The 14,888-nt window shown below is 39.7% G+C and overlaps 1 protein-coding gene across 2 annotated transcripts in view; it reads left to right on the top strand.

Moving 5' to 3' along the window:
• The window catches only part of LOC121329071 (semaphorin-3F-like), a 75,976-nt gene that overhangs the window by 38,518 nt on the left and 22,570 nt on the right, over positions 1–14,888 (top strand). For both annotated transcript variants that reach the window (XM_041274378.1, XM_041274377.1), the window contains exons 3-6: positions 9,308–9,468; positions 9,766–9,828; positions 11,764–11,883; positions 13,308–13,397. In XM_041274378.1, coding sequence (XP_041130312.1) covers positions 9,308–9,468; positions 9,766–9,828; positions 11,764–11,883; positions 13,308–13,397 — 434 coding nt within the window. The remainder of the gene's footprint in view (positions 1–9,307; positions 9,469–9,765; positions 9,829–11,763; positions 11,884–13,307; positions 13,398–14,888) is intronic.

Below are 14,888 nucleotides of genomic sequence, written 5' to 3'. Positions count from 1 at the left end.
GCATTTGAGGGTTATGGAATCAACCACTGACTACATTGGACTGTAAGCAAGATACAAAAGTAGGCAAAAGCTACTTGGTTACAGTGCAATCCAGAATTAGCCTCCTAACCCCATACTTCTGCACAGGAACACGTGAGTGCATGGTATACAGCAGTATAAACCCAGTTGAACTCAGAGCTAGCTATGAAATTAACACGCATATCTTGATGTGCTGGACTGATTAATTTAAAATCTTTAAAAAGTTAATAATTTTGTTTGATGTAATATAAGCCCTGATACTGCAACTGATGACAGAATGGAATTGGTCATTTTCAGAGCAGGCGCTACATTTTTTTTCTAGACAGTTCGCACTTTTAACCAAGTAAGCCTGCTGTGTCTTCCTAAAAGTTTCTTGGTTTTGGCAGGCAGGGACTCTTATAAGTTATAGCCCACACCCTGGAGGTAGCCCAGTACCCCGATACCCTGATAGGTAGTAGTGGCTGTGCGGGGGTCTGGAGCTGCACCAGCCCCATCTCTATCATCAGGGTGTGCTCAGTAGCCTGTGAGTTTAGTGTCTGTGTACTTTCAGTAAAAAATGGGAGAAAATCCAAAACAAACAACAATTCCACTGGTTAAATCTTGTGTCTGAAAAGTTAAGCAACTGACTTGCTTGTTACTGAATGCATAGACTAAATCTATCTGATAAAGCTTTCTTTTTTTATCAGAGTAAACTCTTGCTGCCAACTCGCACCTGAAAGTTACATCCAACTGCAGAAAAAAGTCTGCCTTGCTGTGTCGAAATTGCGAACTTGTAAAGCTGCATGGCCCTGTGAAAGCCTTAGGCCAAGCTCATGCACATTGTCTCACATACTATATTATGTTGAAATGCTAAGTGCTTGGCATGAGAAGTCATGTTCTCTGGATTTGCTTGTCATTTAAGAAAAATTTAGCAGGTATACTAAACTAAAGACCATACGTAGTCTTAAAGATAATTTTGCAAGAGATTGGCCATAATTTACAGTAGAATGAAGTGTAGATTCAGCAGAAACATCTTTAACAGTTGGCCACTATTTATCAAAGCTGCTTTCTCTAGGGTGCAATAGACACCATTTTTTATGGTAAGAAAATAAACCAGTGGGAAAATGACTTGGGTGTACATTGGAGCCCATAATTTCTCACTTTGAGTTGTTACACCTTGGTTTTGTAATATTGCTTATTTTATCTTCATGGTGCAAATAATTGCACAGTGAAAAATGTGGATAAATACAATGAAAATAACTTTTTGGCATCCCAAAACCACAGCAATTTCGTCTTTAGGCTGAGAATAAATATGTTGGTTAAAGTATGGAATGAAGTAATAAATAACATGATCAAGGGCAGCCCCCACCACCGCACCATTTGATGTCCCTAAATCAAGGAGTTGGTAACTCGTTCAGTGGTCCTGGCCTTCAACTTGACCTGTAGTGTTTCAGGAGATGTGGGGACATCAAAGTTGGGGGCTGAGCTGCTGTGTTTCGCAGGAGAACCTGCTGATTTACACAGCACCCTTGAGAGGAAGAAGGAGCTGACCCTATATTGAGGTGATAGGATATCCATCTGTTTTCTCTCCAGACCTTGGCAAAGGAGATCATTATTGAATCTTCATAGCCAGAGCACTCGACTTATTACAGGAGTGTAATGGTGTCTCAGTCAAATAAAGTGTGTTTGTTTGTCCAGAGAAGAAGAGCATAGGTCATGTTTTGTCTGTAATAGTTATATGTTCTGCATTAGGTGTGCATTCCTACAGATTGATATTTTGACTTCGGCATCTATTCATTGTTTTGTGTTTGGTGCTGATAACTATCTATGGTCTTCATACCTATTTAAAACAAGTTCATCTTGTCAAATAACGTATTTCTTCTATGTCTAATAAAGTATGCTGAAACAATGGCTTTGAAATTCTGTGGGAAACTGCAGCTGCTCTGGGGGTCTTGTCTTTCTCTAACAAAACAGCTCTGAGATGGGATGGCAAAAATTATTTGAGTGTTGCTTTGTTTGCTTTGCCATTGGCACAGTCCAAAATTTCACCTCCCACCCCACCCTGAGTCTTGCATTCATGGAACTTCAATTGAATAGCATGCAAAAACATGTTCTGTTCTGAAGTTGGCAGCTGCTTCTAAATTACCTCTTTTTTTAGCGAGAGACAAATATGCTGTAATGTACAACAGAATGTTTAAGCCAAGATTTCTGTTTTTAAGCAGGTGCGTATGCAGCCATACATTATTATATTAATATGTTTATATTAGGGATTTGCCAGAAAAGTTAATGTTGGGTTGTTAAGTAACTGCTCTATTTTGAGGACCACCACTTAATAATTTATTTCTAAGAAAACAAAGCCATCACTTAGCTGCTAACCTGGAGGTGACCACTCTGAGGGCAAACTGGCTTGCATTAGGTTTGCGTTAGGTCAGTCTAGAAAAGTGAAATGGAGTCGGCTATTAGCATTACATTACTCCAAGCAGACCTGAAGAATACTGCACAGCTCACTCATTGGAATGCAAGGTGTGAATTACCTGGATTCCAGAAGCAGATGCTGCACTGTTCATGAGAGCTGCAGGGAGCATCTGATGAGAATGCTCTGCAAGCTATAGTTTCCACCAAGAGGGAGATACTTTAAGCTGGCAAACAAATTATTGCAGGATTTGCCATCACAGCAGGGAATGCATTCTCTGGGATATCAGAGCAAACTGGTGCACTATGCTATTGAACCGCAGGGGGGAAGATTGCCCAGATTAGCATTGAGCAGAATTTGCTGTAAATGGAAATTAACAACATTTTGCTGGGATGTAGTCCTACATTTTCTGTATTCTTACGAAGAACATTGGAAAGCTGCTCACCCACAGTTTTAATCAGATTCTTTTAAGCTGTTTTTATTTATATTTATGTTTTTATTATCAAGCGTGCAATAAAAACAGCAGCATGCTTTTATGTTTTAAAACCAAGATGTCTTCATCAGTATAGTTTGACAACACAGAGAAAAACAACAGGAGATTAGAATGTAGCACCATTCAAGATTACTGTATGTGGTTGATCACGATAATAGATTGGCTGAAGGTGTTTTTGAGCTTTGTTTCGGCACGTCCACCTGTCACATTCCAAATGCACCCTCTCTGGGGAAATGTGAAAATCAGTCTTGCTTTAATACTCTGACTACATTAGAAAGAGCCATATGCAAGTGTTATTAACGCTGAACACATGTCGATCGCACCCGTATCTCATTGCCGCGACCCTGAACCTGTGTTTCCTGTAGTTAGCCACTGCACAGCTCTGTTACTCAACAGATTGCATGGCTATCAGGTAATGTATCTAATTTACACCATGACAAGTTACACAGATTTAACCCAGGGCTACAGCTCTACGTCTTTATTACTGTACTAGGGTGTTGTGTGGGGAAAAAGATCTAGAGGCCCTCCATGTTCAGTGGCAATGTGCCTTTCCGGATGGAGGAACCTGGGTGGGCTAATGATCTACTTACCATAACGATTCACATAAGGATCTTGGAGCAAAAGTGGAAATGTCCCTTGACTGTTTTTAGTATTGCATTGCTCATTTTCAAATAACCAGCTTGGCAGTTTCCACTGATAACATAACCCTGTTTGTGTCTGACAGAGCTGCAGTTCACACACTGGAAATTATAAGAACGACTCAATCACAGCAAAGAGGCTTTGGCAGTTTTTTAGAGCAGGTCAGCTGGCACATACCGTCCGTAGTGTTTGTTACCTACTATTTTATTTAAAAGCTGTTGATGAGGTGTAAGAGTTTAATCCACACTTGACAGCTTTGCAATGGCACAAAGTGTTGATTTGAGGTGGGTGGGCTCTGTGGCAGGGAGAGGATTTGTAGCAGTGCAGGTGGGGGGCAGTGTGCTGGACTTTGTGAGGTTTAAAGTATCTGGTGGATGACTTATTTTCCCAGCCCTGTCAGTGTCCGCACCTGTGCCCTGGGATTGGAGGGTGGCAGCAGCCCAGGGACAGCAGGCAGGGGAATGCAAAGCCTCATTTCTGCCAGTGGAGAGAGGAGCCATTATCCTTTAGGCATTTTTTAATATGCATACCCAACACCCGTCCAACTCGCATACTGCCAAACAGTGACCCCTGCTGGGCAGGGCTAGAGCAGCTGCAGCTTTCCATTCATCAGCTAATGCCCTTCAAATGGGTTGGATGCATGGATTCAGTTGAGCAGTGTGGTATATCTCAAGCTCTGTGAATTGTTTTAGATGTTGTAAGCCAACATTGCATAAGGAACCCTGCCATTGAAGTATTTTTTTGTTTGTTTTAACACTTGGATTAATGAATAAATGTTGAATGTTTAGTCTCAATTGTGTAATCCTGGTTAACACATTTTATAAATAAATACATGTGGATTGTTAGCAACCCGGGCACGTCCCTTTGGACATTCTTGAAAAATATTTTTCATCTCAAGGGTCTGTCCAGGATAAACAAATGAACACAATAATGATTAAGTGAGCCTTTCTAGCAGGGTAGATAGGGCTGCAGAAATGTATCACTTTCTGTGTTATTTGCTGCAGCTGATTTGGTGTAAACCAGGAGCCCCATCCAATCTAACTAACAGCATTCTCTATATTGTTCAAGAATCGAGAATCGTTTAGATTAGGGTTAGCTCAATATTCAACCCACTTATCCTAAAATTGTGTGCTCGATCACTCCTTTATGTGTGTCTAGTTGAAATCTACCCTTCAAGTTGAAAACTATTACCAGAATACACCAATTTGATAAAGCAGGGTAGACTTTGTATACATTTAAAAAAAAAAAAGTTAATTCAAAGTAGACCAAAACAAAACATGTTTAGTGTTGTAGTCTTCAACATTTAAAGACAACTACAAAACCATTATTTGCTTTCTGCTTAAGGAATAGGACCACTACCAATCCTATGATGTGCCCCAGTAAAAAGAGAGCGATATAATAAAGACAGTAAAAGCAAGGTAAAGTATGGCAAACGTATATTCTAGACATGGGAAAAGAGTGTGGTACCACGGACTGTGCTGGGATTCCAGTGCTGTAGTGCCCAACATACTTCAGCAAGGTCAGAGAAGGGGACTGGGTTGCTATGCCCCAGAGAGCAGGCCCAATTGTCTGGATTCATTAGACTGCAAAGGGAACAGGGCTGCCGTCAGACAGCATACTGGGACTAGACCTCCAGCTGGTATTACCTCCCCATCCTGCACTGCTGCTGCCCACCTTGAGAGTCCCACAAGATCAGGTTACTCCATGCAAATTTCAGAGAGTTTCACTTCCCTCTTAATGAAGACTTCTTCCCATATATATATATATATATTATATATATATATATATATATATATATATATATATATATATATATATATATTTTTTTTTTTTTTTTTTTTTTTAAACAAAAGATGCTGTTCATTTGCTGGGGGCTTATAAAGGTTAAGGACCCCCCAGCTGGAAAAGTTTCCACAGGAGAGGTATTAAGGTAACTTTCAAGAATTCTAAACAGGCTACTATTGAAATCTGGGTAATCCTTTTAAATAAAGGTTTTTAATCCTGTCGCCTGATTTGAAGTACATGTTCATATAGTGGCATTTATTGGAGGCTGTCGCAGTTTAGAATTGTACGTATGTCAATGGAACATGTTAGCCAGTTAAGGCTTGGTTAAATGTTTACATAACTTCAAGCTTTATGAATAGAACCAACGATTACAAAAGTTGACTGCAGCATGGATGGGAGTGTGTCATATATATTGCACAGTCAAGGTCATTTTTTATGTATTCATTTAATTAATATATTATGTGTCAATATTTGCACAGCCTGAAACCTACCAAGAAATTGCTCTTGTTTCTACAGGTGGTCCATTATGGAAGCAGTGTATGAGATTATATAGTTTAAACTACTGGATTAAAACACCAGTTTAACAAGCAACAGAATTTAAAGCTTTAGTAAGAAAGTATATTACAAGTAGTTACTGGTAATATGCCATGGATCAATTATATAGCCAAAATCCAGGTCAAACATGGAGGGATTTCCTATTGAGCTAAATGGTGGTGGATCTAAAATAGGGCTTCCTCCGGCATTTCACATAATTTTTTTAAAAGGCAAAATGCTGCAGAATCTTGATTGCACTGTTTTTGTTGGTTGGTCCAAAGGGCAGTAGTATTTAGATCAATCACTGTTCAGATCAATTTAATGGGTTGCATATATTTTCAAGTGCCATAGTTCACTGTGACTAGGTATTTAAAGAACACAAGTTTTGGATGCATTCTGTGTCATGAGTGCAATGGGGAGCAAAAAGCTTGATGGCTTTCTTAAACTCTTCAACTGTTGAACTGTGCTGGTACTCCCAGGGTTTTGAGATGTGGGTCAGTTGTACTTCTCAAGCTGTATTGACAGGGCTTTAATAAAGTAAGCGGCACCTTTTGTGGTTCACTTAGTTCTTGTACACATTTAAACAATACCAAGCGCCAATTGCAATGTCTGCTGTCAGAAAGGAACTTAGAAAGTCAATAGATGCCTGACTGATTAAATCATGTGGCTTAACCAAGGGGTTGGGTTTGTGGACAGTAGAAAGAAAGCAGTCATTGTTTCATATATGGTGTGGTAGTTTAAAAAGAATTAATATAAATATTATTTTTGAAATGTAAAATTACAGATATTACTAAACCAAAGCTGTATACAGTGCTATCCCGTTATAAAGCGACCTGTTAAAGTGTGGAATCGGTTATAATATGGTAAGGTCGTGGCTCCCATTTCCCCTACAATGGAATTTGACTCGCAAACGTTGGTTGAACGTTCCAGATTTACAGTATGAAGCATAGCAGACAGCAAAAAACAAAAATCTTTCTCTGTTAAAATGAAACTCGATGTGGTGGACAGAGGTGAAACTCAAGCAGCCATTTCAAAAGATATCAATGTTGTAGAATCTATATTGTGTGGACGGCTAAAAGACGAGGAAAAACAAAGAGGTTTTCTTGATAAGATTGATTCCAAAGAGGGCTGCTGTAGGAAAGAAATGTGCTGTGGTAAAGAGAGGGACAAGCTGCTGTGTGAATGTGCTGCTGTGAGAGTGCAAGACTTTGTTGTTTTTGGTGTGGCCCAGGCTGACAGGGGCCGGGAGTAAGGGTCCCAATAAACTGTGGATTTGAGTATCTGTAAATTGTGTGCGTCTTCTTCCTTCATTGTCCACCATACGCTACAATATTAATTTGGCTTGTGGGCATTGTAATCATTTTGGGAACAAAAATGCCTATATTTTATTATAAGGTGAAACACAAATAACACAGTCTCCTAATTTATGGATCCCGACATTCGCATAATAACGGGGTAGCACTGTATGATTTTAAACCTTAGTAATCTGCTAATTTCTATTTAGAGAATCTGGAGACATTTGCACATAGTTACCCTCTTAATTACTCAACATTTATTTGTAATTCTTCCCTGGTTGATAGAGAGTGTCACTAGAATGTTCATTAGCTAATACAACGATTAAAAAAAAAAGTTTCGTCCCTTTTGGATATTTAGCTTGACGAATTTCTTTAAGACTTAAAAAAACTTGTAACATTACTGCCAAAGTAGATCAGATTAAGTTTATACCTTATATGGGATTATTTGTGTCTGACTGCTTTAGCTTTAGAAGTCAGTTTTGCCCTTTTACGAAAGCACAAAATACATACAGTGTACTTTGGTCTCCGTCGCTGTCAATTCTTTACTCTAAACTCCTCACCCTGTGCTCTTTTTGTTGATGCCTAAGACTGGAGTTGAGCTTGGCCCACCCAGCAGTTGGTCCCAATGAGCCTTTCTTTAAAGACAAATAGACCCTGATAGGTTATTGACAGCTAGATTGAAAGAAAGCATGGATCCTGCAGCTTTCACCCATGTCCTCTGGAATTCAGTGCCTATATATGCAACCCTTAATGAAAGCCATTCCACAGCAGCTCATCTGCAGCCCTTTGCATTCTATCCTTCTACTTTCTGCAAGACAAATAGTCGGGTCCCATGGGGGGTGGGGGTGTGTGGGGCCCCCCACCCGATGGTCCGGTACGAGTATTGAAGCAGAGATTGGCCTCAGGTGTCACTCATTCAAGAACAAGAATTCCTCATGGTCTTGTTATTGATGATACAATACATGAATGGAAGGGGGTTACCAGGGAAACTATAAACTATTCTAAAGACAGGTGGGCAGACATTTCATTATTAACTTTGCAGCATCATGTGATGTTAAATCAGTTTAGACAATATTTAAACATGATAACACAGCTATTTACACTACCCACCAATAAAAAAAAAAAAAAAAAAACTGGGGCCCTTAATTGTCTTAGGCATTGATTCTCATTGCACCTTCCCCAGTCACAAACGCTTGACTATGGTCTAAAAGCAAGCCCCTCTAATCACTGCTATTATTGAACAAAAAAAGCAGCAAAGTGGTTCAAGTGGGAGTGTGTATTTGCACAGAAGTGCTGGGCAACGTGACAAATTGTAAAACAAATCCTTCCTGTTGTCCAAGGCATTGCTACAGATACCTATGAAATAAGTTTGGAATCAAAGTTAGGAGACTTGCACTAATTCCAAGTACTATGCGTAGTCTTGTTTCCAAAGCCCTAGCCCATACTGTAGTTTTGTTGCTAAAGCTCATTATCCAAAGCATATATTAAATCCTGAGACCTTTTCCCTCATGGCATAATGCTCTGACACTGAGCCATCCAACGTCAACAAGATCTATTCAGAGAGTGCTCTAGTTTAGAGAAGTTTGTTTGTATGGCCTTTATTTCTTGGATACCAGTTGAAGAGTGTTTATAATCTAACTAAGAGCCAAACAAGGGTGTATTATTCAGTAAAGAACAAGAGCTTCAGTTGACCTTGCTGTTTTTGATTGAGTGTGTGTGTGTGTGTGTGTGTGTGTGTGTGTGTGTGTGTGTGTGTGTGTGTGTGTGTGTGTGTGTGTGTGTGTGTGTGTGCGCGTACAGTTTGTGTGTGTGTGCGTGTGTTTGTATGTACACTGGCATTTTATACCTGCTTTACCGTTCAGTTGTGTTTGTGTTAAAAGGGTGGTCTTTGTAACATGATTGCTTTATCTATTGACTGGTACTGTACTAGAAAATAAAACTAAAGCAGCCCCTAGCAACGTCTTGGTCTAACGAGCTTGCATCAGTGTCTCATGTTGTGCTCAATTCTTTGTTCTGGGGGATTGGGTTACTGTGAATAACAATGGTGGATTGTTCAAAGTATTTCAATGCTTATTATTAAGTTGCAGGCCAGGAGCACAGAATGGATTGCTCATTAAATGAACAATCTTCATGTATGTTTGTTAATAACAGAGCTGAAGACCACTGGCACATCCCACCACTTCTCGTTCCTGTTGAACACGACAGACTACCGGATCCTGCGGATGGATGAAGATCATGATCGGATGTACGTTGGAAGCAAAGATTACATCCTGTCTTTGGACCTTCATGATATCAACAAGGAGCCACTTATAGTAAGAGGACCCTCATTGGCAATCTTTTTCTGTTACTTTGTTTCTAGAGAGTATTCATAAAGTGTACTATGCATAGGTAACTTTGAAAAACAGGTAATTGTGCCAGCATTTGCAATGGGTTCTTACACAATGTGTGCGGCAAACATACAAATAATCTGTAAATTTATATATTATGAGACCTCAGTTCTACCCACAGAAACAACTATCTTACCTAACTATCAAGAATTTGGACAGTGTTGGGTTTTGTTTGATTTCTCAAGTTTGTTCATCCCTTTATTCAATTCAAATCCTTTTCAGATACACTGGCCAGTTTCTGAGCAAAGAAGGGACGAGTGTGTTTTATCTGGGAAAGACACAAATGTAAGTATTTCTTAGACAGTATTGTGTGGTATGTGAATTTGTATATTGAAATACATATACACACTCTCTACATACCATGGTTATGTAATAATAATTGTGTGTTTTACATAGATACATTAAAAAAGATATAAACATGAAAGGGTGATGTATTTGTAGTGTTTCTTTACCAAATCACGACTGAATCATTTTTTTTTATAACTATGGTTGAATTTCCATAATTCATATACTATATGTATATCTACTTACACTGTAAAGTGTATCTCCGTTGTATGTAGAGTATAATTTATGTGTTCCCTACACAAGGCCTGAAGTGTGGTCCTGCAGTTTTTTTTTCATTACAAGGGACAGTACTGTCCACCCCTCCCAGCCCTTTACTCTTACTGCCTGGAAGGTGCTCCACATTATTAGATTGAAAAAAAACAGCTAAATGGAGCATGGGGAGCATTTGCAAAAACAAACACTGGAGCGGAGAATGCTTTAACAAAACAGCTGCTGTTGAAATGGCCTGCAAGCTCAAGGGAGCATGTGCTTCATTTCACAGCACAGCTCGCAGGCCTGGTCTCCCTCTTTTTATTTATTTTCCAAATGGGAGCAGATGGATTCTTGAAAAACTTTTTAAATGTCACATAAAACTGTCCTGAGGTGCTCTGGAGACCCCTGGGTTGAACTCATTTCCACGCTCCAGCGTCTCGGGCTTACTGCTCTAATGCTACAAAGCTGCTCTGCTTGTTATTACTTTACACACTTAACTTTCATTTTACCATCTGAATCCCCCTCATTTTACCTTCACTATCTTCCATTGTTCACTTATGGTCAGTTTTGTGTGGTATGTATAGTACCACTGTCATCAATTTTTAAAGGTTTCTCTACACACCACTCTAAGTCTAATGCCCTAGACTCTAAACGCTTTTCTTGGGGTGATGACCTAGTTGGCAGACCGCTGTAAAAATGTGCCGAATGCCCTAACAGCTTTTTATATCATGGTGCTAAAGTATTCTCTTATAAGTTGTAGAGCTCAAAATATCTGTATTTCACATACGTGATATTTTTGAAAGTGATCAGCATCACAAGACTAGAATGCAGGCTTTTTAATCAATTTATGATCCATGCTCCTCAATGAGAAAGTGAAATCTGATGCATTGAAGGCAAAACTGGTATGTGTTAGTTTGGGAATGATGAAAGGGGAAGTGATGTCAGAGCAGACAAAATGCGTAGCAAAAGAAAAGCAGGAGCATAAAGAGAAGTGTGTAAGATTTAAGGGAGCATTTTAAAAAAAAGCAGTGGAATGTAATAAAAAGAACAATATTTCCTTAGATTAATGGTCTATCTATTTGGATGCCTTTTCTAATTCTTGGGGTTTTACATAGTGTCTTTTTCCTGGCTTACCCATTTCGTAAGTGACCTGGATAAAGAGGAGACAGACATGGGGGATGCAATTTGTGCAGGCAGCAGTGTGTTTGTTTAAGGAGAGATGTTGATGTACCACGGATCATTGAATGGTTTCGGTAGCCCAAGACATGTTCCAGGGTCGGAGTCCCCCACTTCAACAAAACACAAACAAACAAAAAAAAAGAATCATGGGGTCACTCAATTCAAGAATCAGAAACATGACCCCGTTGACCTTAAGGGTGACGAGGAACAAGCAGAACCATTGGGACACTGACCCTTGACCTCGCCTGGTCTGGCAGTATGATTGGCAGAGCAAGAACAGCTTGACAACCAAGAGGAGCTAGACCCTCAGAGCTTGTCAATCAGCTGGGTCACTTGGAATAAAGCAAAGGGAAATACAAAACAAAATATTGTAACCATTTCAAAGGCTGCTTAGGGACATCACCCCTAGAATAACTAAGGTGGTCAGGGTCAAAGTGTTACGAGGAATAGTCCTGTTGGAAAATAAATTCCAAGCTAATCTCCCTCTTTGTTTTTGTTTTCCAGGGGGAGTGTGGGAACTTTATCCGCCTGATTGAGCCATGGAACCGAACCCACTTATACGTCTGTGGAACTGGGGCCTACAATCCCATATGCACCTACATCAACCGAGGACGTAAGCCTCTGGTATGGATTTGTATGTTTTTAACACACCAGAACAGTCTTTTTGCAGAAGCACTCTATATATAAGATACCATCTCAGTCAGTTGATAACGCTGATTCTCACTTGGAGTGAGACTCGCAGCCTTCTATGTGAGAATCCAGTGAAAAGAAAAGTAGGAGAACTCGTTCAGGTTGAGGAATGATTTCTTCATGTGACAGGTAAGTTGGTTCAGTTTGACAAATATCAAAGGAGAGCTCATTATCTGTATTTCAGTATTTTCTCAGATAGTTTTTATTTCCCAATCCTGCTGGGGCAGTCTGCCTCCCAGTCAGCGCTGCTCATCAGAGAAGAAAATCCATCATTAACAAACTGGCCTCCCTTCTATCACCAGCCTTGTTATTCCTCCCTACCCCCCTCCAGCCTGTGATCCGAGCAAAGGCAGCTGCTGTCCCCAGCGCACAGTTACTCCTCTGCCTGTTTAGACCCATAAATTAATTTGAAGTTTAGGAGGAAGGTTTAAATTTCCATGTCTGTGCCAATGATTCTGACTTGAGTGCATGTCATAAAAAAATAAAAAAATATATATATATATATATATATATATATATATATATATATATATATATATATATATATATACACACACACACACACACACACACACACACACACACTTTGGCTATCCTCTAATGATTGCTAGGGGGCTTTTTAAAAATGAAAAGCGTTTTATTAGAAATCTCTCTCCATACCTTTGCCAAATTGGTGACGTAAGGGCTCAGACTCATTTAGCTTGAAAAGTTTTTAGTTCCTTATACTGTTCCCTTCAGGACCCGTTTACCATCTCCAAAGAAGTTACATGACCATGTGAAACAGCATATACACTATGGTCCAGCTATTTATTTGATATTTGAACCCCATGAAACCACACAAAGTACATTTCAATTGCAGAAAACATATTCGTCAGCCAATCAAGTATTGTTTCATTGAAGAAAAAGTTATTATAGTGTATTACAGAACCTATTTTCCTCTACCCAAAAGCCAAAGGGAAGTGCCTACTGTCTGGCTGAGATGAATATGCAGTAACAGTAATGAGTATGGGTTGGTGAAATAACAAGAAATGTTGGGCCACATTGGCTTCAATTTCTACTGATGAAAGCACCAAATAGCAGAAGAAACCATAATAAGTCTTGCTTTCATAGGCACTGCATACATTGTGATGCTACACTGTATCTGCACTGTGGAAACAAAGATAAAAAGCGTCGATCCAAACCGTTAACTCTGCTGTACCTTCCGTTAAGATGGAGGGGTTTTAGTCTCCATCATTGCTGTTGTTGTTTTGTATCTCAGTCACCCCAGTTCATTCTGACAAATCTCCAGTTCAAATGAACCAGTCCCAAACTGCTTGTAGTTTTGGTTTAATCCCCTGTGTTGTTATCTTCTGTTTTAGGCTCCCCTGCACCTACAGATGCCCCAGCCAGGAGGGAGGGCCAGCAGAGCCGCAGACATCACCTCACCCTCAATACCGAACGATCACAAGGTGGGACACGGCCTGAGATCACTCGCCCCTCCCATGCATAGGCTGTCCTGCCTCTCCCCAAGCCGCACACCCGTCCCAGCAGGGAGTCAAGGGGCCTTCCCAAACCGAGTCAGACCCAGCACGCCCTTATCAGGGGTGCATGTCTCTGCCCCTTGACCCTTTTTATTTCATTTTATTTAAACTTTGGCATACAAGTATAGGCCTCTGTACACAAAATGACAGATCATTTCATTTTGATAGGGGTTCCCAGGGGTAGAACCAGCACTACAAGTTACATCATTCATATATCATTCCAACCAATTTAATTAGCTTCAGTTACATGTGTTACATGTTTTGTCTTTAAAATCCCCCAGAGATACAGATTCCTGTATGTATAGGATGATTGTTCCAAGCCGTTCTTTGAATGCGGGTACATAGAAATAATATTCGTCAGAAGTTTCCATGTTTAAAAATGATCCCGTACTTAAGGACTCAACTTGTAAAACAGCCTTACTGCGAAAATTGTACTGTGAAAAAATAAATAAAAATAAAATAAAATTAATAAAAATACAACATTAAATTGGTTAAATAGTTACACCATATTGGTGACCAAGAGGACTGTGTAGCACAGGACTTTTATGTTTATTATTTTTAAATGGGACTAATGGATTTTGTGCTGGGAAATGCAGCGCATTCCTTAGCCTGGGTGGGATCCAGTCATGACTGCTGAATTTATAATGAATTTGGTGCCTGACAGCACTGGAGAGTGAAGCCCTCTGTTTATCCACAAAGTCTGTGGAGCATGAGTGTCCACAAGCCAAGCCAAGCTCACAAATAAAAACCTGTGCCTCTGCAGCTCTGTGTTGAAAAATGACTTATTTTGTATGGGCGATTGTCCGTACAGTTGTTACAAAATGTATATGAATGTCTGTACAATTGTTGGCCTCTTTCAAAGACTTTTTTATATGGAATACAATGAGACCCAGCAGAACTCATTTCACATAACAAAAAGAGCATTTAATCGCATCCAAGCAAGGACAGGAACCTGTAATAACACTGACAGCTTTTGTTATTACTGACTGTCTAAGCTCACCACCCAGCCCCATGTCTGCTACAGTAAAACTGCCTCAAGTGCCACTGAGAAAATGGATTATGGATTTACTGAAGTAAAGGTGTGGATGTTTTCAGAACAAGGGCTCCGCTTCAAGAACTACTTTTTAATATTTTGTTAAAAGATTCTTTCAGATCTGAGCTTGTAAGCTATAAAAATATTCTGTACCTGTTTCTTTTTTTAAGCATGAAGCATGAAGCTCTGGAGTGTGTGAATGAAGCCTGGAGCTTGGAGTAAATCTGAATACACTTGCTAGTCCCTAATTGTTTTTTTAAGTAGTGAAATTATGCACTGTATGATTACATTTGCATGGTAGCTTCAAGGCGACATTGATAGATTATGGTTTAGGTTACAATACCACTTTAACTTTGTGTTGACGGCTGACGGCACCATGTAAATGC

This window comes from Polyodon spathula, chromosome 16 (assembly GCF_017654505.1).
Source record: "Polyodon spathula isolate WHYD16114869_AA chromosome 16, ASM1765450v1, whole genome shotgun sequence".
Taxonomy (NCBI): Eukaryota; Metazoa; Chordata; class Actinopteri; order Acipenseriformes; family Polyodontidae; genus Polyodon; species Polyodon spathula.
This window is presented reverse-complemented; position numbering and strand designations above follow the sequence as displayed.